Source organism: Lates calcarifer, linkage group LG16_LG22 (assembly GCF_001640805.2).
Source record: "Lates calcarifer isolate ASB-BC8 linkage group LG16_LG22, TLL_Latcal_v3, whole genome shotgun sequence".
Lineage (NCBI taxonomy): Eukaryota > Metazoa > Chordata > Actinopteri > Centropomidae > Lates > Lates calcarifer.
Window position 1 is genome coordinate 4,060,857 of NC_066848.1, and position 23,557 is coordinate 4,084,413.

At 43.9% G+C, this 23,557-nt stretch overlaps 2 protein-coding genes across 6 annotated transcripts in view; one reads left to right on the forward strand and one right to left on the reverse strand.

The window, feature by feature from the left end:
• tasp1 (taspase, threonine aspartase, 1) overlaps positions 1 to 23,557 on the reverse strand; it is an 86,694-nt gene that overhangs the window by 43,641 nt on the left and 19,496 nt on the right. The window contains exon 14 of one of the 4 annotated variants that reach the window (XM_018667077.2): positions 15,762 to 15,937. The exons of 1 other annotated variant lie outside the window; for it this stretch is intronic. In XM_018667077.2, coding sequence (XP_018522593.1) covers positions 15,881 to 15,937 — 57 coding nt within the window. In that variant the 3' untranslated portion in view covers positions 15,762 to 15,880. Of the gene's footprint in view, positions 1 to 15,761; positions 15,938 to 18,052; positions 19,402 to 22,008; positions 22,045 to 23,557 lie in introns of those variants that run through there. 2 more of the 4 variants (XM_018667076.2, XM_051076424.1) reach the window with 2 other exon arrangements.
• ism1 (isthmin 1) lies at positions 1,862 to 13,719 on the forward strand. Of its 2 annotated transcripts, XM_018667074.2 has the most exons (7): positions 1,862 to 1,988; positions 2,107 to 2,844; positions 8,680 to 8,883; positions 9,723 to 9,990; positions 11,598 to 11,741; positions 11,851 to 11,940; positions 12,275 to 13,719. In XM_018667074.2, the coding sequence occupies exons 2-7, from the start codon at positions 2,707 to 2,709 to the stop codon at positions 12,790 to 12,792; spliced, it is 1,362 nt and encodes a 453-aa protein (XP_018522590.1). In that variant the 5' UTR covers positions 1,862 to 1,988; positions 2,107 to 2,706; the 3' UTR covers positions 12,793 to 13,719. The 2 variants fall into 2 exon arrangements, with proteins under 2 accessions (XP_018522590.1, XP_018522589.1); XM_018667073.2 differs by having other exon boundaries at positions 1,864 to 2,844; positions 8,683 to 8,883.

Here is a 23,557-nt window from a genome sequence, read left to right on the forward strand (position 1 = left end):
GCTGGCATTCAAAACATCTGTGCAGCCAGACTACTGGTGGCAAGGCCCCAGAGACCTGCCTGCCTGCACCAGCCCCTTTTGAACTGCAGATCCGAATACACTGCACTTATTGGAATGGCATGTAGCTGCTATTCTGAAGGGGGATCCTCTGCTACGCCTTTGATGTCCACCACTGTGTCCAAAGCAGGCAAGCCATTCTCAGTGCTCTCTGTTTTCCATTTAGACAGAGATTTTTCTATTCTGGAAAGAGATTTTTGAAGTGAAGCAGACAAAAGACAGATTTACATGGTTTAGACAGCAATGCTGTGCCTGGAGTAAGTAAGACTGAAAGACTGTGTAACTGAAGACTGCAGTAAAGCTGTATACTGGGAACCACTCGTTAACTGGGGCCATAATGAAGTTGGTCAAGGTGGTGTATTTCATTAGTACAGAAGACTCTTGGATATTTTCAGCCTCACTCAGACATTTGACATTCAACGTTTTTCATCAAAAACATAGAACTGCTCCATCCTGTTCATCACCACTGACTCTTTAGAATAAAGACTGAGCTGCTTCCTGACACACATGGGCATCAGATGGGCTCGTGGGAGTTACAGTATATCTCAGCTGCAGTTAAGTTTCAGGGCCCGAGTTTACAAAACTTGTCAGAATTACGATGGATTCAGTGAAAGACATCGTCGTTGAATAAAGAATGAAATGAATGATGATCCTTAGTGGGTTTTTCTTGGCTTGTGTTCAACATGTTCATTACTCAACACACTGGTCAGTTTATATAGAAACTGTGATGCAGGAAACATGACATTAAATGCGGAAAATAACGCCCCACTCATTCATTTTTAAGTTTAAATAGTGCTATAACTGTGGTGATTCTCTGGCTCTGCTGCTCCCACTGTCAGGATCCTGCCAGAGCTGTGCGTTAAGCGCCATTTGGCCATAACATCAAGGATCATGTGTGCGCACAACCAAATAATCAGGGTGTTCATGCTGTGGATTGGAGTATGTCCTCAACTAATCTCTGAAAAGGGATTTTGTGCCAGTTGTTATGACACTTACAAATAAGCTATGACACTTAGTTAGTCACCGTCAGTAACGTTATTGTTCCACTTGTGCCCAAACGAAATGCGTTGACTTCAAAGGTGACAAATGATATTAGAGGCACAGTCTTTTTCCGTGCCGCGGGGTTCAGTGAACTGTCACCCATGCTGGAGCAGCAGCAGCAGCAGCAGCATCCCTGCTTGGTGCATAATTTGACACAGCGACCTGTCCTTTGAAGAGGACAATAAAAAGTCCCACGAGGGCTAATCACATTACGCACCATTTGTCTTGCTTAAGTGAAGTGTCACAGCACCTTCCGTAGTGATGCTTTAGTCACAGGCTGAGACAAGGCTGCTGCTGTACACATGTCAACAGGAGAGGCAGACCTCCTGTAAAGAGCCTCCGGGTGTCCTCCTCTGCGCCACGACCTGCCGGTGTGCCCAGTGCGCCTCCGGGGACCACCAAGGTTTCTTAAGGTTGTTTCGGAGGGTCATTATTGTGCTTATACGGAGGTATGTTTTCAATATCAAAGCGGGTAGGGATGACTTAATGGGCACAGATATAAGTGATGTAATGTCTATTTAAATGGGAAAATAATGCTCCTTAGGATATTTATTCGTAGAAGGAGATCATGTCATTTTGATCTTATGACTAGAAATAAATGTGTGTCATCTGCAGCAGGAAGTGGAGCATAATGTTTCTCACTCAAACTTCTTCAAGAGTATTTGGTGTTAAACCTGGTTGGACTCCAGTTCTGGGGAGGACTAGTCGAGAGGGACGAAAGAGTTAAACAGGGGGGAGGGCGCCTGCACAGGGGCGTATAGTATAAAACCACCTCAAGAGCGCACAACAAGAACAGCGTGTGTGTTAGTAAGCCGTAGGTGGATATGGTTTGACTTGTTTCCTCCAACAGGACTTCTTAGAGACGCACACCAGCCCGCGTCTTCATTTCGGTGGGCTCACAATGCGCAGCATAATGGATGAATACTGTTTTTGAAACAGAACTCCACCGTTAAGTCTCAACTGGGACGATCTATTTTTAACTACCTGTACTTTTTTTCTCCTCCAAAGGTAATCTCGTCGAATAACGCGTTGGATAGAGCAGAATGTGGACAAAACAAGAAGTGCGTAAAGCGGCTGAAGTGGAAGTGAGGAAAAGTGAAGTGTGAGGCTGAGAATGTGACGGGGACACCACCGGGCAACTGGGCTGCAAGTTTCCTGAGCTTGGAGATTTGGCGAGGGCGCAACAAGAGCGGAAAGTGTTAAAGCTGCGCGCTGGATCAGTCCTGCACTACTACAGTACTACACTGTGTTAATTGGCAGATCAGCGCATGAACTCATATCATATTTGGCTTAATATCAAACTTTATGAACAATCAGTAAACGGGGATAAATCTTAATTTTGGATAAATTCACAGTTTACAATCCACTGAATCCACTGGGTCAAATTCATCTAGGCTACAGCACTTTTTTCCCCCCCAAATTATTCGACTTCCCCCCTTCGATCCTTTTCCCTTCATTTTTGCAATTCTGATTCCCGAAGTGGCTCCGAAGTGGTGTTGCGGCTCCTCGTCCCCGGCGGATCCGGAGATTGGAGTCTGTGCACCGGGAGGAGGCGGAGTCGGAGCTCCGGCCACACCGCAGGCTCCCAAGAGCGGCCGCGTCAAAAGGATGGTGCGACTGGCGGCGGAACTGCTGCTGCTCCTGGGACTACTTCTCCTTACCTTACACATCACGGTGCTGCGGAGCAGTCCGCTGCCCCAGGGAAATGTAACTCTGAGCTTGGATCAGGACACAGCACTTACAGAGGTAAGTTAGGAAATCTACTTTTAGAGACGTGCCTTCCATCAGAGAGATTTCTTTGGGGAAATTAGATGCAAAAGGTGATATCTAAGGAGACTCGTTTTGGTCACAGATGGGTTTGATAAAACGCTCATATGAGCCAACGGCCCAGGTAATATAAATCATCCATTCCTGTGAGTCTTTGGGCATTGTTGACATACACACGGATATGGTCTCCCTAGGGTGTCCCCCGGGAATGGCAGGGAGCCAGTGGAGGGATGGAAGATGAGGCAGGGTCAGAGATCAGCCCCTTAAACCAGACACACCTCCCTATTGTTGGGAGTTAAATGCTAGCTGCAGGCACTTCTCTGTCATCATGGGCTCATCACTGTCACCCAAGTGTTCAGTTGATGGGGCTGAGGGTCAGAGCTGGACCCCTGTGGTTGCCCCCCTGTGTCCCCCCCCCAAACACCCATTCTCCAGAGTTATGTTTGGGAGAAGAGTCTAGCATCAAACTGACCTCAGATCAAACCTTAAACCTAACTTGTTGTAGTTGAACTTGTACTATACTCAGGTGTGGACAAGGCCACATGAACGCACATTCAGTGTTGAGGAAAAGACAACAAATGCAACAATATAAGAAAATCAAATTAGTGCTGGAAATCTTTTTGATCTGGTGTAGTCTGGATTAATGAGGCCTTTTTGGGTTCCGGTTCACTTTAGACTGTGCCGCAACAAAATTTCACAAGGAGCACATTTGTCAACATGACACCACTTAAGACAGGTTTAATAGTTTAACTGCCCATTTTAACATCAGCATAAAGCACACAGACTCCAGCAGAGCCCCAAATCCTGACCCAAGGGTTAAGACGGGTCTGGGATCAACAGGCTTTTTAGAGAGTGTTAAGCATCCTTCAGCTGCTTTTTGATGTATATTTAGCATGCTACTGAAATACTGTCTTCATGTCCCAGTGATAAATGGGTATTTATGTCAACTGGAATGGTGTCCCTTTATAAATGCTTTATTGGGGTATGGGGGGAAATGAATGGAAAGAATTTTTCCTTCAACAGATGATGGTGAGAGTAATTTCTCTTATCTCTGTTGTGACTGCCATCACTGTAGACTGAGTGTATGTGCAACAGCAGGCCTGTGTTCAGCTGGATATTAGGACATGCAAAGCTGAGGAAATATTCCAGGAATTTATCGAATATTTGTCACACAGCCAAACGCTGGATCGGACAAGCAGGATGAGCACCAGGAGGCGGTTTCTCCTGAGGAATCACAGTGAAAAATACTGAGCGCATGCCGCCCATTCCAACCTCAACATAAGTTTACATTTACATAGAGATTCTGGCTTGTGATGAAAGAGCCCGACATTGCCACCCATGCCCCATGTTGAGGCAAGCACTGAATGTTTTTTCTGCTCATGAATGCTCTGACTATGTGCAGATATGCTTCACTGGTCTGCCACTGAAGACAGTGATGTCATCTTTCAACCGGGCTTGTCACGGCCCAGGGGGTGTATTGTCACCCCAAGGTGTCATATTTAAAATGCCATTCACAGAAACACAAATGACAGGATGCGGCTCCATGCACCTGTGGTGAAGAGAGAAAACTCTTTGGTCTGAGGCAAATTATCATCACTGACCCAGGGAGGGGGATTCATCCCCTGTAGCAGTGTATAGTTAGTGTGATATCAGATTTGAAAAGTTCCTCAGACAAGAGCTGCAACTACCAGAAAAAAAGATGTGATTAGTAATGTCTTGAGTAAATGGTGTCCTTCTCAACTGCTTTTCTATCATCAATCCTCCAAGTTTGATAATGTAAATAAACACATATGAACATCCAGTATGAGGCGTGTGACAGGGGAAAGATAGTTTTCTCTTCCACCTACATAAGTGTAGTGCTGAAAAGCATCTGGCACAATGTGCACTGCCTTCATTTCCTGCCAGCGTCCCCGGGGGGAAGGACCCCTGAGTTGCTCCCAATTGAAAATGGAGTCATGCCCCTTTAAGCAGCCCTCACAAAGTGAAAAAGGGGGAAGCGGGAAAAGAAGAGGAGATACTGTGAGGAGGGAGAGGGGGTGGCTTGTGTATGCAAGTGTTCATTCATGGCTTTTGAGAGTGGGGGGTGACATCCTGGGAGGCCCCAGATGAACTGAGGAATGGTGTGTCACTTTTGATCTCCAAATTAAAGCACGTTCCTCGCTGAGGAAGATCTCAGACGAGTGATAGGGACTGTAAAGGAGCCCGCCATCAAAGTTCAGAGTTATTCCTGTGCACGGTTACAGTCAGAGCTGTATCAGAGAAAAATGAGCAAACTGCATGTTTTTCTCATTAAGCTTTGTAAAAAAGCTCCACTGAGTCATTTGGAAAAGACAGAAAGCGGTGTTTATGTCGACATTATCAGGAACTGACAGACTTTACACAACTGATACACAACTGCCATTCCTTTCTGATGAGCTATTCCTATGTTCCCTGTGCATTCTTTCCATTATTTTCAACTCAACTGACTGTCCTCAATCATTCTGCTGAAAAACTGATTGAGACAAAAAACAAAGTCAGTAATTTGGACGTATAAAATTTCATGGTTTGTCCTTCTCACTGCTGAGCTCCCAGATGGAAATATAGATTTAGTGAAATCTCAGTGCTTATGGGACAAAACAGCTTAGATTTCCCTGTTTCTGTCCAGTTTTCAGCAGCGCTATCTCACAATTTTCCTATTTACATTTTCTGCTTAAGGCTTTAATGAACAGCATTTTATTTGAGGCTGATATTTTTCTATGCATTGGCAAGATTATATGAAGAAAATCAGCATCTGTTCTGTTGGCACCAAAGAAAGTGAGACAATAACACACATTCCTGTGGCATCTATTGTCTCAGCTTTGACTGTTTGGTGCCCGAGAACAAAAATGTTTATTTGTACAAATATGTACAAGGAAAATGATCACAAAACATTACTCTAGTCTTGGGTCCTTTGTGTATGATACTTATAGATGAGTGAAAAAAGTCTTGTATATTTGAATTTAATCACTGGTATTGGACAGCTCTGCATTAGGAAAGATTCTAACTCACTTAAATGTAGCTATGCTAGGCAGCTCTCATATTTATGCATTGGACAAATAAAGGTGGAAAAAGTGATAGGATACATTGTTAAGTGGCAGCTGGTCTTTTTCATTTTTCTGGCTCACTTTGTAACCTGTGTAGCCTTTTACAGCTGACAGTCCATGTAAAACTGTCCACAGTGATAACACCTGCTGTCAGCATAGCACATCAGAAAATACCAGACAGTTCAAAGGAGCGTGATTCAGACAGTTTAACACATCATTTTAACATGAAACTCACTGCACAGATGACTGGTGGTCACAGTGGTTTATGGAAGATCAGTTTGATCTATGTTTCTTTCCTAGTTCCTAACCAGTTTGATAACAAATTATTACCACTAGTTTTCTTCAAACTTGCAGCACTTCTGCAATATTCAGTGTATATTTTTGTTTAAAGAATGTACACTGAGCAGATAATCTACAGCTACACATAAATCAAATCGTGTTTGTGCTGAGACTCCTGCACTTGCCCACAAACTGACAAACTGTCTGTGTTTACAAGCGGGCTTCAGCTCCCAGACTGAGTGAAACATCATCACAAGTGCAGCTCTGGGATTAATCTGAATACTTTGAAGTTTGACTTTAAATAAACCAAATTCATGTCAGGATTAGATTATCTGCCTGCCATGTGTAATACAGCATAATATGACACAACAGAAGATTCAGATAGGATTAGACTGGATAATGGAGGATTAATCTGCCTGTAAACACTCTGACTGGGTTTCATGACCTGACAGTTTGCTGAAACATTTGTGGTGGCATCTGCTTTCTTTTAAAAGACCAACTCATGAAGAAAGTAGTAAGTCATTACTCAATAACAGTCATTTTTTGTTTTAGTCAGTAGCCTGAGCATCTCTGTATGACTTCCTTTAAATGACAGGTGTTGTGGATGAAAACACATCTCAGTCTTTTGATGGCATAACAAGAGAAACTGTCTGTCTTCATTGGCTGTGAAATGTGTGATAGTTACATGTGTTCTAGTAGCTGATTTAAAGACTATTTGTAGTATCAATATCATAAAACAGTAATGCCTGGACTGAAGAGCAGCTGCAGTTAAACATAATGCAGAAAATAGAATCCAGAGAGAGCTTAACGACACCTCTATTTACAATGTATGTACTGTATGTATTTACATTGTGACTGAAGCTGTGAGTGTTGTGTTGTGTTGGGGCTGCTCCCTCAGTGGAGCTCAGTTACAGCCACTGAGTGACTTCTGAGGGCTGGGAACTTGAAAGGCAGGGTTATCACATGGTCATCTCAAAGCCCAAGTACTTGCGATAGAACCGAAGAGGTTCCTGTGATGTTCACAAAAACGGTCGATAGCTGACACACAGGCTATGCTGCTGAAATGATCTTCTTCTGAACCAAACACTCAGCCATAATTGTCTGGGTGTGGAAAAGACATTTGTGGTTTTAATTGGAATCTTTTTTGCTCTAATTTTTTAATTTTTAACATAAAAATCCATCATCGTATCTACAGTAAAACCTTTCCGTCTTTTTATTTGGTGGGTACAGACCAAATGTAGAATCATCTACTCTTCTTCCTCAAAATTACAGACAATTGTATAACCATTGCAATTATGGCAGTTGTTCACATTAAGAAATATGATGTGAAAGTTTTTAAGTTCTTTGAAATGCATCATATTATCATATTAACTCCATCTGGTCTCTGGGGTAGTTAAGAGGATTCCTAAATGGATAGGGAGGTCTTTCTGTTCAGCCAGCCGCTGTCCCCTCTGTGGCTGAATTCAAGTTACATGTACATTTATAATCCTTCCTCCCGTGCTGTGCAGCTCCATTTACAGCGCCTATATTGTCCCAGAGTGCACCTTGGCTGGACGCAAACAGCTCCACTGGGGGCTTTTATGCCCACCACAATGTGGCTGAGCTGACACTTTGTCTGTGACTGGCCACCGCAACTGTACAGCACTGCTGCCATATTCTCAGGCCTCAGCCCGGCCACAAAAACACTAGGGAGGAAGAAAGGGGACATGAAAAAAAGAAAACAAGGAGCATGATTGATGGCATTCTTTGATCTTATTTTCTGCCACCCCACAATGGATGATTGCTGACTACTTATGGCTATCTGTCCTATTGAGGAGTAATTGTTCCTTCTGTGCATACCTGACAGGGGACATATGCCTTAACTGCTCTTTTGGGACGGATTTACAACCCCCCTGTCAGAGGACCAAATGTTTTTCTGTCTACGAGAAGGCAGATGTAATTATTTTGCAGTGTTTGCTTACGTTTCTCTGCATAACCCCAGTGCAAGAAAACCATCAGTCTTACATAGCTCTTTTCTGCCAGCCAGCACCAGCACGTGCTATATATGTCCACATCATATTGCTATGGTAAAGCAGCAGCATAGTCAGTTAAAAATGGAAAAATATACAGTCTAACTGGCTCTAAAAGCAGGCTCTAGACGGATTGTATTTTGGTGGAAGCAGACAGTCGCCCAGAGCTCTGGGTGATGTTTGTCCCACTGTTTCAGTGGCTCCTTCGTTTTGGGTCCCTAGCAGTCGAGAGTCCACTGTCTGCAGGATTTATGACAGAGGTCATGGCCACATGAACCTCTGTCAACATGAGAGATCAATCTAATGTTGCTGAGTGTGCAGACTCTGTAGTGACATACAGGGCCATGACTCCTAACATTCACACAAATGATTTTTATTTAATTTTACTTGGTACGCATTCTAATATTTTATCATGAACGCACAAACCAACAATAAATTAATATAATGTTCCTTTCTCTCCTCAGCAGAACAACATAAATGCAAAAAGCAGCTCGTCTGCCCAGCTGGTTCCTGAGGACCGGAGGTCTGGTCCAGAACACCGGTTGGCCCTGCCCTGGGCACAAGGCAGCAACATACACAGGGATGGCCCTGGCACTTTCCTCCTAGATCTGCACAATTTCCCCGACCTCTCCAAAGCAGATATCAATGGACAGAATCCCAACATACAGGTGATCATGTGTGTCTGTGCACCTGTCAGTGTGCTTTGATGCTTTCACTCACTTGTAAGACATGGCTACCCAAGCACATAGGAGAGGAAGAGCAAACAGGAAGAAGGAGAATAGTTTGGTGCACATCACTACCCCCTTTTTCTCCCCCTGTCCCCTTTCACACTTCCTGGCTCATAGTGAAGCTTAAGATCGATACTGAGGTCTCACGTCCATCATAATGACAGCTAAAAGGCAGGCGCTAACCACCAACACCTCACTACTAACCCATGTGCAGGAAGACAGACGGCAGCTTATGTAAATGTGTGGTAGGCCTGTAAGTCCCTCAGTGGTGCAGATGGTCGAGTAACTGCTGCCATGTTTAAATCATTCTCCGGTCTAATCCAGCTAGGGGGTCTTTCCATTTCTGAGAGCATCACTGCTAAATCCGAGCACGAACAAAGTGTATTAACATCTCAAGATGTGGGAAGAGAGCGGAGCAACCAATTGAGCAAGGGCGTGAGGCTGTGGGAGAAGGGGAGGAAGAGGAGGGGGGGTGTCTTTGATCCTGGGATTCATCTGGCTTTCATGGTCTGGAGGAGGCTGAGTAGCCCTTTGAACTTTGTGTTTAGGTGGAGAGGGCCTGAGAGGTGGGAGGGTGGCTGTGGGGCAGGGGTGGTGGTCCCCCCTCATCTGGGAGGCACATGTGTTAGGACAGAAAGGAGGCGGGGGTAATATTGTGTTGAGGGGGTATCAGAATTTGTCACCTCACAGCACCCAATCAACAAATGCTATTTAAGTGTCTTCTTTGATGACTCCGTATTGAAAACTGACTTTAGATTGACTTCCGTTCTTTAATACAGGTGACCATTGAAGTGGTGGATGGACTGGAGGGCCACGAGCCAGAGAAAGGCCTCCGTAAGGAAAGCAAACCCAACTGGGCTTCTCCTAACTGGAGAAACTGGTGGCCTCATACCTCTTCATCCTCCTCCTCTTCCACCACTCATCAAACAGAGGAGCACGATCGCTCCTACGGGAGCAACAGTGAGGACAGCAACTTCCTCAGGCCACCGGCAGACTGGGACAGGAGAGGAGGCACTGGGGGAGGAAGCAAAGCTCAAACTGAATACGGTGAGACTGACAGGAGGGTGTGTTGCGTGTTTGCAAGGAAATGAATGCACAATGCCTATTGCAGAATATTTAGCAGGATCCATAGGCTCTTATTCGAGTGCTGGTCCAGCGTTTCCACAGATGGTTATGGTCTGATGTAGAATCTGTAATTTGCAGATTTGCTGATTTAAGCTGTCACTATAATAAGTGCAGTCATCCCAGGCGAGTCTCTGGGAGCCCCTGATTGAAGCCTTTAACACTCTTTTATGAGATGGATTCCTCTGTGGTGCGGAGCTAGCTACGTGACACAGTTTAAACGCCTCACGACATCAAAGTTCAGCAGCAGGAATGGGGCCAGAAGCACTGCCACACCATTCTCACAACACTCTCCAAAAGTAACCCCACAGATAAATCTGCCGTGGAAGAATTTACACTCACTGTCATACAGTGTGCGTCCGGCCCGTGTTGCAGCATGCCCAAACCAATATGGTTGAACAGGAATGCTTGTGCTGTGGAAAATGTCATTTTATCCACTTGCACTTGCACTACAGCGGTTAGGAAGGCGATTTTATAATCTTTTTTTGTCAAACCAAAGCCCATGTTTAATGTTTCTGGCTTATCACTGCGGTCAGCTCTCATTCATCGTCTATTTCATACCACACTAATGGACAAGGAAATATTTTATCATCATTACTGTCCTGGTTTTAAACCTAATAATCATAATTGTGGACAAGCAGTGAGGGTCATCTATCACATGCCATTCATAACACATTCAGTTGTGGGCTGAGGGCAGGTTATTATCAAGTTTTCTAAATTCTGAGTTTTGTCTGAGTGGCCACCAGCTCTTTGGCTGTAATAAGCTATGAAAGGGGGACAGGAGCGGCACTAGACAGCTATCTGGCCTGTATTCATATAAAATGCTCATAATGAGGGGCAGATGGCAGCAGGGGGAATTACTTCCATCCCAACATGCCCACATTAATTCTGCTTATTGATGGAGTACTTCTTTCAAGATGTGTGTGTGTGTGTGTTTGCGTGCGGTGGAGATGGGTGATGGTGGTGGTGGGGTGAGGTGGTCGTAGAGTCTCGCGTAACCATTTCCATGTATACCCATTACAGTGATCTACTCAATGATAATTGGAGTTAAAGAGGATTTCTCGCCATTTCACTTCCCATTTTCAAACCAATGAATCACAGATAGAGCAACTGAATGGTGTCCTGTGTCAGGGATACTCAGGCAGCGCAGAAAATTTCAATTTGTAAATTGCCTGCTGGATTCCCTGTAGCTTTGTTGGAATTTGCAAAATGCTTCCCCTACTGAACACACACACTGTGCTCTTTGCCTTGAACTCTTTGGCTCAATAACGCCTATGTTAGCATGTACAACATAGTGTATGCATGTGTGTGTTTGTGTGTTTGTGTGTGTGTGTGTGTGTGTGTGTGTAGACAGGCTTGCGTGGTGTCTGCTTTGAGGGGCAAAGTCAAAGAGAACTTGGAGCTCCCCTACTTCCCCTTTCATGTCCTCCCCCAACTTATTATTAGTGAGGCATGCTAACAGGCCTGAGTAAGTTCAGCATGTGGCCTGCATCAGAGCTGAGGATCTCTCTCGCGCTTTCTCTCCAATCCAGACTACATGGATGGAGAGGGGGACTGGAGTAACTGGTCTGCGTGCAGTGTGACCTGTGGAAATGGCAACCAGAAGAGGACCAGGTCATGTGGTTATGCCTGCACAGCCACAGAGTCCAGGACTTGTGATATGCCCAACTGTCCAGGTAAAGTCTGTTTAAAGTTAATAGATGTTAGAGAATAGTTTGCAAGTGTGAGTGTTGATTCTGTGGATTTAATCTTCTGATCCACCTTTCACTGTTCATCTCTCTAAAGGTATTGAAGATGCCTTCAAGACAGCAGCTACTGAAGTCAGCCTGTTAGCTGGAACAGATGAGTTCAATGCCACAGAACTCTTTGGTGTTGGTAAGATTCTGCCTACTCTTGTCTTACTGCAGACTATCCTTCATTCAGATGTTCTTACATTATCAAAGGCAGTTCATCCATCTGGCAGCAGAGTTCCTGCACACACTTAGCATTCCTCATGCTCAGGCTGCGGTCCATTACTGTGCAGAGATGAAAATGTGCAGCAGGGCAGGAAGAGCACAGTATGCTGCTGCCACTCTGTCTTTATCTGTTCTTCATCAGCCCAGTGAAAACACACCTTCATGTTAAACATCACACCTTCTGGTTTCGTCTCTGGTGTTGGGGAGTGATGGGAAAGAGATGTAGCATTTAATAGTGTCTTCTTTTCTCCCAGACACAGACAGCTGCGAGCGCTGGATGAACTGCAAGAGCGACTTCTTGAAGAAGTACATGACCAAGGTGGCAAACGACCTTCCCAGCTGCCCTTGCTCTTACCCAACTGAAGTGGCGTACAGCACAGCAGACGTACACGATGCTCCCACGCGCCGAAATTTCCGCTGGAAGGATGCCAGTGGGCCAAAAGAGAAGCTGGAGATCTACAAGCCCACAGCCCGTTACTGCATCCGCTCCATGCTGACGCTAGAGTCCACCACGCTGGCCGCACAACACTGCTGCTACGATGACAACATGAAGCTCATCACTCGCGGCAAAGGGGCCGGCACGCCTAACCTCATCAGCACAGAGTTCTCGGCCGACCTGCACTATAAGGTGGACATCCTGCCCTGGATCATCTGCAAAGGGGACTGGAGCCGCTATAACCAGGCCAGGCCGCCAAATAACGGGCAGAAATGTCCAGACAACCCTCAGGACGAGGACTACTACAAACAGTTTGAAGAGGCAAGGGAATTCTAGCCCGCTGTAGAGTGAAAGGAAAAAACACACTGCTTAAAAATTCAGCTAAACCTCAAAAATGGTGCTGAAACCATTTTTTATTCTGTTTTAGGTCAAATAACAAATGAACTTTTAGGCTCTGAGGAACAAGACTTAACTGCTCTTTTGAACTGGGAGGAATAAAAATCCAACAGAGTCAGACCCCTTACTTGGTCACAAGGAACTTTTCTTGACTTAACTAAAAACAGGCACAAAATGTTGCTTTGTTTTTAAATTTTTTTTATAAAATATGCCTCTGAAATTTTGCCAGTAATTGATTTGCCAATTATAACTCAGTCAGATTTGGTCACTAAAGGGAGAGCTTACTTTGTATTCTTAAAAAGGGAAAATTGTAATTCTAGGAATGTCCGTTTAGATTGTGTCTGCGTTCGTCTCCATAGTTTGTTTATGTTTGGTGAATCTGAGAAGCCTGTGATAATAGAATAATGAGATCCTTCAGGAATGGGCTGTGGTGGGGACAGAGGACAGAGTGCAAAACTTCCCATTTTCTCCCATTTTATCAATTGCAATATCCAGGCTCTCATGTAAGCTTGTGAATATGTTTATTTAGCATGCATTTAAAAAAAATGTTACCAATAATTTACAACTGTGTCCCTCGTGTCTCTGAGGCAGATCTTCATTGTAAAAAGCCTGCATTATTTTTGTAAAGTATTTATTAAGCTGTAGCTGCGTCTGAGTTGGGTGTCTATGACTGTGGTTTCTGATTCACATACTGTATGGCTGAATGCTAACTTGAGATTCCTCCCTAGCTCAAACTTTGCCATCACCGTGCATATCCCTGTCTCAAGTTAGGATTAAACCGTTATAGACCGTAAAGAATGTGTGAATACAACTGTACGGAAAGATGAAATATAAATCTATAAATAAATGCTAAAAAATGCCAATGAATGTGTTGCTAGAAAGAAAATCTTTGCATTGCTGATCTTCATAGTAAATATTGACAGAATTTAAAGCAAAGTTTCATCAGCTGCTGTGAGATTTCCCTCCTGTCGTCAGAGGAAATTCATCTGCAGGGGGGAAAAAAATCATCTCATCTCATCAATTAAGCTCCTCCAACAGGCTTAAGCCAGTGCACAAGACTTCCATTAGTTCCATCCAGTGAGGCTCTCAGGCCTTTTGATGGGATTGTGATATTTCTTCAGAGGGAGAGGAGGGTAACATTCCCTTGAATGCGACTCAAATTATTTGTCTTTGGCATGTATCCTCAAATTCCTGAGTAATTTCTCAGTGTACACACGCACTCACATACGCACACACTCAATGCTGCCTGTCCATAGCAGGGACCTCTGACCATTCCCTCTCTGCTAAGTGCTGCAGTCATTGTCACACAGAGAAAGCCATTCATGGTGCCCTCATTCCTGCAGTCTTGTGTGCGGCACAGCTGCCCGGGTGCAGGGCTTGTCTTTATAATGAAGCAGGCCCCAGCACGTTCCACACCCCTGAGGCGCTACTTGCAACCGCCTAGTTGCTTCACTAGTCATACAAAATTCCTCCACACGCGTCCTTCAACCCATTTATCCCAAAAAATAACCTTTTGTCAATAACCCATCCTAAAAAACTCACTGTACATCACTCAGATACTCTTTTGAAGTGTAGACACACTCCTCCCTCAGACACACAGTATAAAATATAAAGCACAGTTACAGTATAAAGCTCTGTTTTCTGTCCGTCTCTCCAGTAAAAGCATGGTTCGAGGCTAAGATTACAGTAACTGGCATGGATCGTTATCTTAGCAGACTGTCTGCTGAGCAGGCCATGAAGATCAAAGCAAGGTGTTCGTCTTTATTTTGAAACATTAAGGCCAAGCTTAAATTGATGACATACCCCCACCAGCCCCCCTCCAAGCCCAGTATCTCTTCTCCAGACAGGCTCCACGTGTCTCGAGAGCAGGCAATTACTCGTACACCCTCCTCACTTTTCATCTCTCATTTCTTCTCCCCTCCCCTACAAACACTAGCTCGACTTGCAATGTGATTCCTGTGCCAAAGCGCAGGTAGGAATACAGACACAAGAGTTGAGAGTCTGAGGTGCCTCAACTGGTGTGAAAATGTGTGAGAGGGCAGACATATTGTAAAACGAGCGAGTACAGAAAGTACAGAGAAAACTTGTTGCGTTGGCTGTGGGATGTCTATGAGGCCTCGCTTTTGTGTTACTATTTCTAGGACTCTACTCTGGTATGTTTCAAAGGATGCAAAGCACCATATTAGTGGTATATTGTCAAGGATCCGAAAGGGCTCATTAAGCATCACCAAGATATGATTGTTGGTATTTTGCCTCTATTTTTGTTATGAGAAGGAAATTATGTCCAATGTACTTACACTGTTTTAGACCAAGTTTGACAGGGCTGGCTCTGGGATTTCTCAGTAGATCTCCACACAAGAGCTAACATGGGAATATGAAAACAAGAGGAGTTAAAAAGAAGAAGAAAGCAGTGGAAACTTGGATGGTTTAATGTAGCAATAAATGAGGAGAAAGCTCAGCTGTTCTCCAGCTCCCTATTTCACATTAGAACAAGGTGGTTTGTCCATGCTGGAGCTCACTGTAAGGATCTCCATAAGTAAATAACTGGGGTGTATGATAGCAATCAGGCATCTCTTTGTTTTGTGGCGTGGTGCAGATGTGGCAGAACCATTTTTAGCCTCACTCCCTCACTTTCTTTCACTCACTCTCTCTCTCTGCTACTTTATGGGTGGTGTAGCACAATGCAGGAAGTGTCTGGGCCGCAATACCGCAGGGCCCTAACTGCACGGCAAACCTAATTAAAAGGTTTTTCTTTGGTCTTCTAATCTGGAATAGCTGACCTGGACCAGGAGGCTGCTTATCTAGCCACACTGTTCCTCCCTCTCAACCTTCACCCCCAACGTCCTACCAGCAAAACAGGGGTGGGGCCGCTGGCTCTCTGCCTGCCATAGGCTCGCATCTTTGGCACAGCACAGTCAAGGAGGGGAGGAGTGGGGGTGGGGGTGGGGGGGCAAACATGTGCCTGGGTGTGCAGCTGAACAAACAGGTCAAGTAGCTGTGGAGCATCTGAGAGGGCAGACTTCCTTACTTAACCCCTGCTGCCAGGACATCGCTGAGATGCTGCAGGGATCTGCAGCCACACCATCTATGGCAGAGCAGTGACAAAGCACACAAAGTAAATGCTCCAATTCACTTGGACATATAGAATCACCGTGCAATGAATATCATCTTGTAAGATGGCTGTTGTGGCTTGAGTGGTGCCTGCCCCGGCTCATGTCTTCTATACCAGTTCAAACAAAAGCTAAAATAACATGCATCCGCTCATAAATTCACACACACAAAGCTGTCAACAGAGGAAAAAAAAATCTGCTTTGCCCCCTCATAAAAGACTTATTATATTCAGTCATGCTTTTCATTGAGCTAAATGTATGACTAATGTACCACCACATTTTATATGCTCTGCTAGCATCATGTGCTAATAGAAGTGAGTGGAAATCACTTTCACTCAAATGTAAATTGACTTTTAAGAGGCAGCTATTATTTTAAATCCAATGGATCATTACATAGAAAAATAATCTACATTTTGAGTCTCCATTCACATACACATACATTTCATTATGAGAAATAAAACAGGAACAGTGAAATTCTGCACCATAACCTGAGAGGCGAGTCTGAATAAACCACTATGATACCACTGAAATGCTGAGCAGTTTGGCTCACTGCTCTGAGAGTGATAAGAGTAAATCCTGATGTGGATAAAGGTGAGAGAAGTCTGGCTCCTCTGATTCCTCAGGGTCAGTTCTGGCTTGGTTTGACAAAGGCAGCTCCACACACTGTCTGGTTTTAACCCTGTGTTTGTGTGTTGATGTTAGACACTGGCATAGACAAGCGGTAACAGTGTCAAAGGGGTTGGTGGCCCTGAGGTGGTGAGGGAGGGAGGAGGGTACGGGGGGAGGGTGTCAGCGTGAGCACGGAAGCTGCATGGCTGTGATTCACTGTGACAGCACCGCTTGGCATGTGAGGACAGCAGGCCAGGCAGGCAAGGCTGCTGCCTTTGATCTTTATTTGCTCCACCGTCTGTTTTGCATTTAAGAGCCTTGCTGAGCGCGAGGCATTGGATACACCTTGAATGGCTCAGGACCCCGTCCACTTTTTAAAGACCCAGGATCCTTTTTCAAAGCTAAGGGGATCCAGGACAGAGAGGGATGATGTTTGAAGGGGAAGGTTCTGTGCTGAAGAGGACCAAGGGTCTCCCAGCAACACAGATTAGCTCTGAGGAAAACAGAGCACTCTGTAATAACATATAATCAAGCTAATGGAGAACGGTGTGAGTGTGGGTGAGGGGCAAGGTAACATAGGTCTCCTTTTAGATGGACCCTCAAGATCAAACCGGGGTCACAGGGCTGCAGGAACAAAAACAAACATGCACAGCACCTCCCCAGCCAACCTTCTGCTGCTCCTCCTGACCTGTCACATACATTTTGCACGTTAGTGACGTCAAAAGACTGTGACATCTTACACCTGAGAGGCAAAGCGGCTGGATATCATCAATACTATCCCACAGCCAGACATAATGCACTGACAGGGAGGCATCCCTCTCTTCAAACAGTGAATATATTTATCTTCTTGAACATCTCTATTGCACATTCCTCTCAGACACTACAGTGGCCATGATCCAGAGCCAGCAGCTGGACAAACTCTTGCCCTGGGGACTGATAAAATTGATATAAATAACTGCCCCCTCTAATCAGCCTTTAAAAGTATATTTATGAGGAATCAAATCAACACAGCTCAGAGGAAGAAAGTATTGTGACAAACACTGGAGAGTAGAAACTTGTGGTTATATAATCCACACTTTTTAAATGAGAAGAGGGCTGAAATGTCAAAAAACAGTAGCTCAGAGAAAGGAACATCTTGTGTGTGTGTGTGGCAGAAATGCACAGCACACATATTTAATATTGACAGAGGTTCCTCAAGAAACATACTTCTGTATTCCCCCTCTCACGTTGAAATATTTTAACATGCTCACAGGTCCCTCTGCAGAATTCTTTCTCCACTCCAGTTACTGTCCAGCATGTAATTTATTCCCAGACTATACATTTTTGGCAGTCCACAGTTCAGATGATGATATTTATGCTGCCTGTTGGGGCTTACACAAACTGCTCCCCAAATAGCAATGTATGTCTTTTTTGGAAAAGGTACAGTTGGAAGAATATATCTCATGTCAGGGAGTTCAAAAGACTAAAGATAGATGCAAAGATGTAGCAACATAAATTTTATTTTCTTATTGAGCACTGGAGACAGCTGTGCACATAGCTTATACCGTTTTATATTAGTTGCATTTCAAGTAAAGAATATTTGTTGAGACTGGAATTCTTAGTAGTAACTGAGTGAAACAGCAAAACCAGAGAAACTGATTATCCCAACAGACGTATCAATTTTAGGCCATTTCTCCATTCAAGTACAATTCTCAACAGCACCATTTCATGGGCTTGATGCATAAATTAGTTCTTAGTTTGTTATTTTTTAGCAAGAAAATACATGTCTCTGTCAATGTGACTATACAAATATAAATTGTATCTTTAAATGATGACTAACAGTCATGTTTGGCGGTGGGGTCAAATGCTGCTACCTGAGCACTATATATATGTATGTATGTATCAGCTTCACTCTGGAAGTGCATAGCTTCCTTCTTCTGGATCAACTCTATGCCTGTCAGAGAACACAAAGTGGCTTACTGTAGATTTTGTACATGCAATAGCTATGCATTCACATTTTAAAACAATCAAAGCAAAGCATCCTATGGCTGAAAAGGTTAAAAAAATGTGTCATGATCTAAGATGCACATTATGCTACATTATACGGTATGCTGGAGGATTAATAACAATACATAAGCACGAGTACATGGAAGTTGGTCTGTACATGTTTACCTTGTAAATTGCTTTTCTCATCATTGTTCAATTCTCGCAGCTATAAATGCTTCATTCATCACAATTATTTTTAGTAGCAGGCATTCCGCAAGGAGCAATCTGACATCTTTTTAAATGTGAAAAGTACTTTAAGAACAAAATAAGGTCTTGCATTTGAAATTCCTAAAAATTTGAAAATAGTCACATCTGTTCAGCAATACAAAATAAAATGAACATCCACCCTGTTTTCCTAAATCATAGCTTATATACAAAAGGAAGGACGCCACTTTTAGTTGGAAAAGAGTAACAAAGAAAAAATGGTGCATCAAGTCTAATCCAGGTGACACCAGAGAGCCTGGGGCGGTACGTTGGCATAGAGTACATGCTAGAGGCAGAGAGAGGCAAAGGGAAGTCCTGTAAGTGCACTAAGTAGAAGCTAACACCCCTCCCTCCATCCTGGACACCTGTTAAAACAGCTAAAGCTCATTACTTCTGGCATCAAAAAGGTGGTGGGGAGGTAAGGGTGGTGTGTGTGTGTTTGTGGGCGGGTGGAAGGGTAATGTATTGGAGTATTGCTGAAGAAGCCCAGAAGAAGGGCGAATGCGGCTCACTCCACTACGCTCATCAGTCGACACACACCTCCCTCGATGGCCAAAGACTGTCCAGGAACAGTCCCGGGTGGTAATCTGGATATGTGTGTCTGCAGGCAATAAAAGAACACACACACACAGGACACACACACACAATGAGAAAATATCTAAGGAAATACATGTTGAGGCAGAGCCATGAAAGATATTGAAGAGTACAGCAATGTCCAAGTTGCTCTGGAAGTGATCTTATGTCCAAATACGATGTAATGCACAGTCCATGCCTAGTACAGAAAGTCTTCTAACAAACTACTGTTCAGGTTGTGATCAGGTAGGTTGTTCCTCCCAGGCATCCTCTGTCAAGCTTCTGTGTCATTGCTGTTAAACTTTTCAAGCAGAGCTATGGAGTCCCATCTCCAGGACCCCACTCAGAGACTCCAAGATCAAGACTAGGACCAACTGGGAGACAGTTCTAGGAATTATTGTGCCTGGCACTGCACAACTCCAAGGGGTAATGGGTACACCCAAACCCCACAACCACAACTGAGTTTTTAACTGCTTGCTTGGGAAAACAGATATGTTTTTCAGAAAAGATGAATCTTGGTGTTAAAACAATTGAAATCTAATTTAAATAACACCACAGAAGAGGGTGATAAATACAATGCAACCAGAGTATGTAGTATGTACGAAGATGCCAAGTGAACATTTATAGAGAGGGAGAGAGGGAGTAAGTGGAGAAAGGGAACACACTGCTAGTGTTTTGTGTCAGACTGGAGACAGAGAGGAGTAAGAGGAGGAGGGAAGGGGCAAACACAGCTGTGAAGACGGGAGTGATACTTCCACTGGGGGATCAAAGGTGACTGACTCTCCCTGTGCCAATAACGGCTGTCATCCTCCTTCCTCTCTCACTCTCTCTCTCTCCACAGAGGGTAACACTGGCTCCAGCCTTGGGGGGAAAAGAGTCCATCCACTTATCGACCAGACCACTGAATTGGCCTGACATCACTCCTTCAGTCGCAGGAGCCTTCATCTTCACTGGACTTCTTTTTGTGTAGGCCTGAACTATGGCCCCTGGCACCCTGAGGGCAACTGCTGTCACTACAATGGGACAACAGCCAGACAAGACCATGCACACATGGCAACACTCTCAGGGGCTATTATGCCTCCAGTACCCCTCTCTGTGTTCATCCTCTCCCCTTCATCTTATAAAAATGGGGTTAAAGAAAGGCCTTATTTAAACTGTTCTGAGTGAAGGTCCATAGCTGAGTCATAATCGACTAATGGTGACATGCTAAATGTTTTCCTTGTGATGTCTGGGGGAAAGAGCTTTGCAATGTTCTTTTAAATTCCTACCACATTGAATACACAGCTGAAAATACACTACTAAGCACAATTAGCAGCTAGGTCTATGACTTCATATATTTTGCAAGAAAACCGTGTCTGACAATGACAACAATGTGCCCTGAACCTCAAGACCTTAATTTTTGTTTCATATCTTTGATAGAATGGACAACATGAGTGAGTAAGCAGGAAGGGTTAAGGGCTTACTAAACCAAACAAGTGAGTAATTATGCCACAACAGTGCTAAGAGCACCACGTGTCTTTCACAAGTTGTGGTGCTAGTTCATAACTCCAGGTTACAGGGACACAGGAGTGAGGATGAGTATAGTGCTTTAGGCTCAGAAGTCACACAACAGATGTCCTGACACTTGTGTGACACCACACAGTCTGGTCAGCATCAGACAGATAATGCTGTAGCTTTATGTGTAAATTCTAAATGCCAAATTATTAAATACGTTTTTTTATACTGTGCCAACCTTTACTATCACTCTGATTTTATCTTTTGATTATTAGTCTGCAACTGTGATTTGATTCACATGAAGAAAAAGCTTTTAAATCTTTTGGCAATTCTGCTCAATGTTCAATACCAAAGGACTTAAACTGTCAGTTGCTGTGCTAGCCCCAAAACATGGGAAATTTTTTGATTATTTCAGTGGGTTATTATTATTACCATTGCAATCACAAACATGATCTGTCCATTTATACACCATTTTAGCTGCAATGTCCATCTCAACATCTCCATCACTATGTACCGTGTCATAACTCCTGTTCCCATTTACTTGCTTAATGAAACCTTGTTGTGTAATCCATGTTTACAGAAGCAGTGTAAACTAATTATAAAGTCAGTGGGGTACATAGGAAAAAAAAACTGAACACGCAAACCTACAGTGAGCCTGTTGTCAGCTTGTTACCCAGAGACTGAAGTGACCACATGACAGGACTACGGCTGAGTCAAAACATAATGTGAAAAACACAGTTCCATTGTATCTTTCAGAGAAAAACAACATTCTTTGGTGATATGAATGTGTTTAGGAGCTAGAGAAGCCGCACATTAACACCACAGTGTAGGCCAAAGGATAATTTTAGCTATGACTATGCTGCTGTTTTTGTGCTGTGGTTTTGACATTCTTTTCTTTTAAAATAAAAAAACACAGACACAAAAAAAAACAATCATATGCTATTTATTCTCCACAGCAAAATGGATAATAAAAACAAAATGTACCATAATAAAAACCATTTATCGTGTAATATACAAAGCAGACAATAACCAGGTCTGAACTGCAAGCCATTTGATTTTCTCTGGCCTTACACGATTTGAGCAGCAAAAGCTTTATAGTGGTAATGACCAGTGTCCAGGAGGAGGGACCTGAGCCATAGTGGTGGTGCTGTGTATCCTACACTTCTCTTTCATCTGTCTGATAATGAAAAACAATAAGTCAGAAGTATCCAGATAATATGGCTTGATGTTGTGATGTCCTATCCAGTGCAGACGCAGGTGAGTGTCTGAATAAAACCAGATGATCTCACACTGCAGCAGTGCTGCTTTGCAGTCTAATGTCAAAAGGAATAGGGTGCAGACTCAACTTGCCCCAGAAACAAACTCTGACTGGAGAGTAAGAAAAACTGAGAAGAGCTGCCAGTACAATGTCTGAAAAACTGCTCTGACATCCAACACATTTTGGACGGAGCTACATCATTCTTCACTGTTCTCTCACTGGTTTTACAAAAACTATCTGTCAGAAAAAATATATACATAAAATCTGAGAATTTAAAGACTGTGGAAGAGAGGTAGACATGCCTCAATACAAATCCAGCCTGACCTCTGTCCTAAATACTCCTGCTACTGTGTATCAGCCCTTTTATGTTCTTATCACAGAAAAGCAGTGGAAGATGGACTCTGACTGGCTGGTTAGAAACGCCCAGTGGGATGCTAATAGGAATGGGAGGAATGTCTGTGGAATAGCAGCTGAGGCAGTGGATGGCTGTGGCCCTGTGCGCTTAGCAATCTCTGCAACTCAGTGCACCGGAAAATCTGTACGAGCTCAAGTGTGGATGAATTATTCAGGCAAATATTAAAGTGCAATGGGAACACTGATCCATATCAAGTTTTGTTCACCAAGTGTTTATGACAACACAGGAACAGGGAAGTCTTCACTAGAAGAACTACTGCTGCAGCCTGATCACCAGCATCACGCCTCACCAGCACTGCTCCCAGACAGTGAAAAATGGCAAAAACTTGACACTAATGAAATAACATTTTTGTTTATCACCCCAGAATATGCCCAGGTGCCAACTCCTGGGCCTCCATGGCATACAGTCCACGTGAGTGGAGCATTAAGTTCTCATCCTGGTTTTGAACTTCACCAGATTGGAGAGAAAACAGATGCTGTCCTCTCAAAGGACAACATGTTGGCAGTGAGTGGTGGCCAACTCTGGGAGAAACCTTGTTTTGCACCCAGTCTGGAGCCATGAGGGACAGAACAGACAGATTCTCTGGTATGCAGATGGTGTGGGCCACAGAGGCGCAAGGGGGCTTCACAGCTTCAGCCCCACAACTAGTTGCTCAGCCTCTGACAGAGCAGTGTGAGGTTTGGTGGAGCAGCTGTGTTCTTGGCTTCACTCTCCAATATCACTGTGTCACCAATGGCCCCCTCAAGAGGAAGTGGATACCCTCTCCCAGGAGATCCAGAAACCACTACTGACAGATGATATTTCTGGATCTGCACCCACTGGGGCCATTAATTTTATAAAGAACATTGTGCATGCACATCTTAATGAAGTGATCCTGGACAACTAGTTCACCACAATAGATTTTATTATTTTATAGATGCTTACTTTAATGCTTCTGTGGTGCCCAGACCCCAGATGTTTCTGCAGTTTAAGTTTTAGGGGACAGTCTGTGAGTGCTATAGATTGCTGTTCTTTTCC

Bases quoted from the DNA above. Each gene is read 5' to 3' on its own strand.
- ism1 (XM_018667074.2), top strand. From the start codon at position 2,707: ATGGTGCGACTGGCGGCGGAACTGCTGCTGCTCCTGGGACTACTTCTC. The intron at 2,845-8,679 runs GTAAGTTAGGAA...TTCTCTCCTCAG, and splicing joins AGGACACAGCACTTACAGAG to CAGAACAACATAAATGCAAA. The intron at 8,884-9,722 runs GTGATCATGTGT...TCTTTAATACAG, and splicing joins GACAGAATCCCAACATACAG to GTGACCATTGAAGTGGTGGA.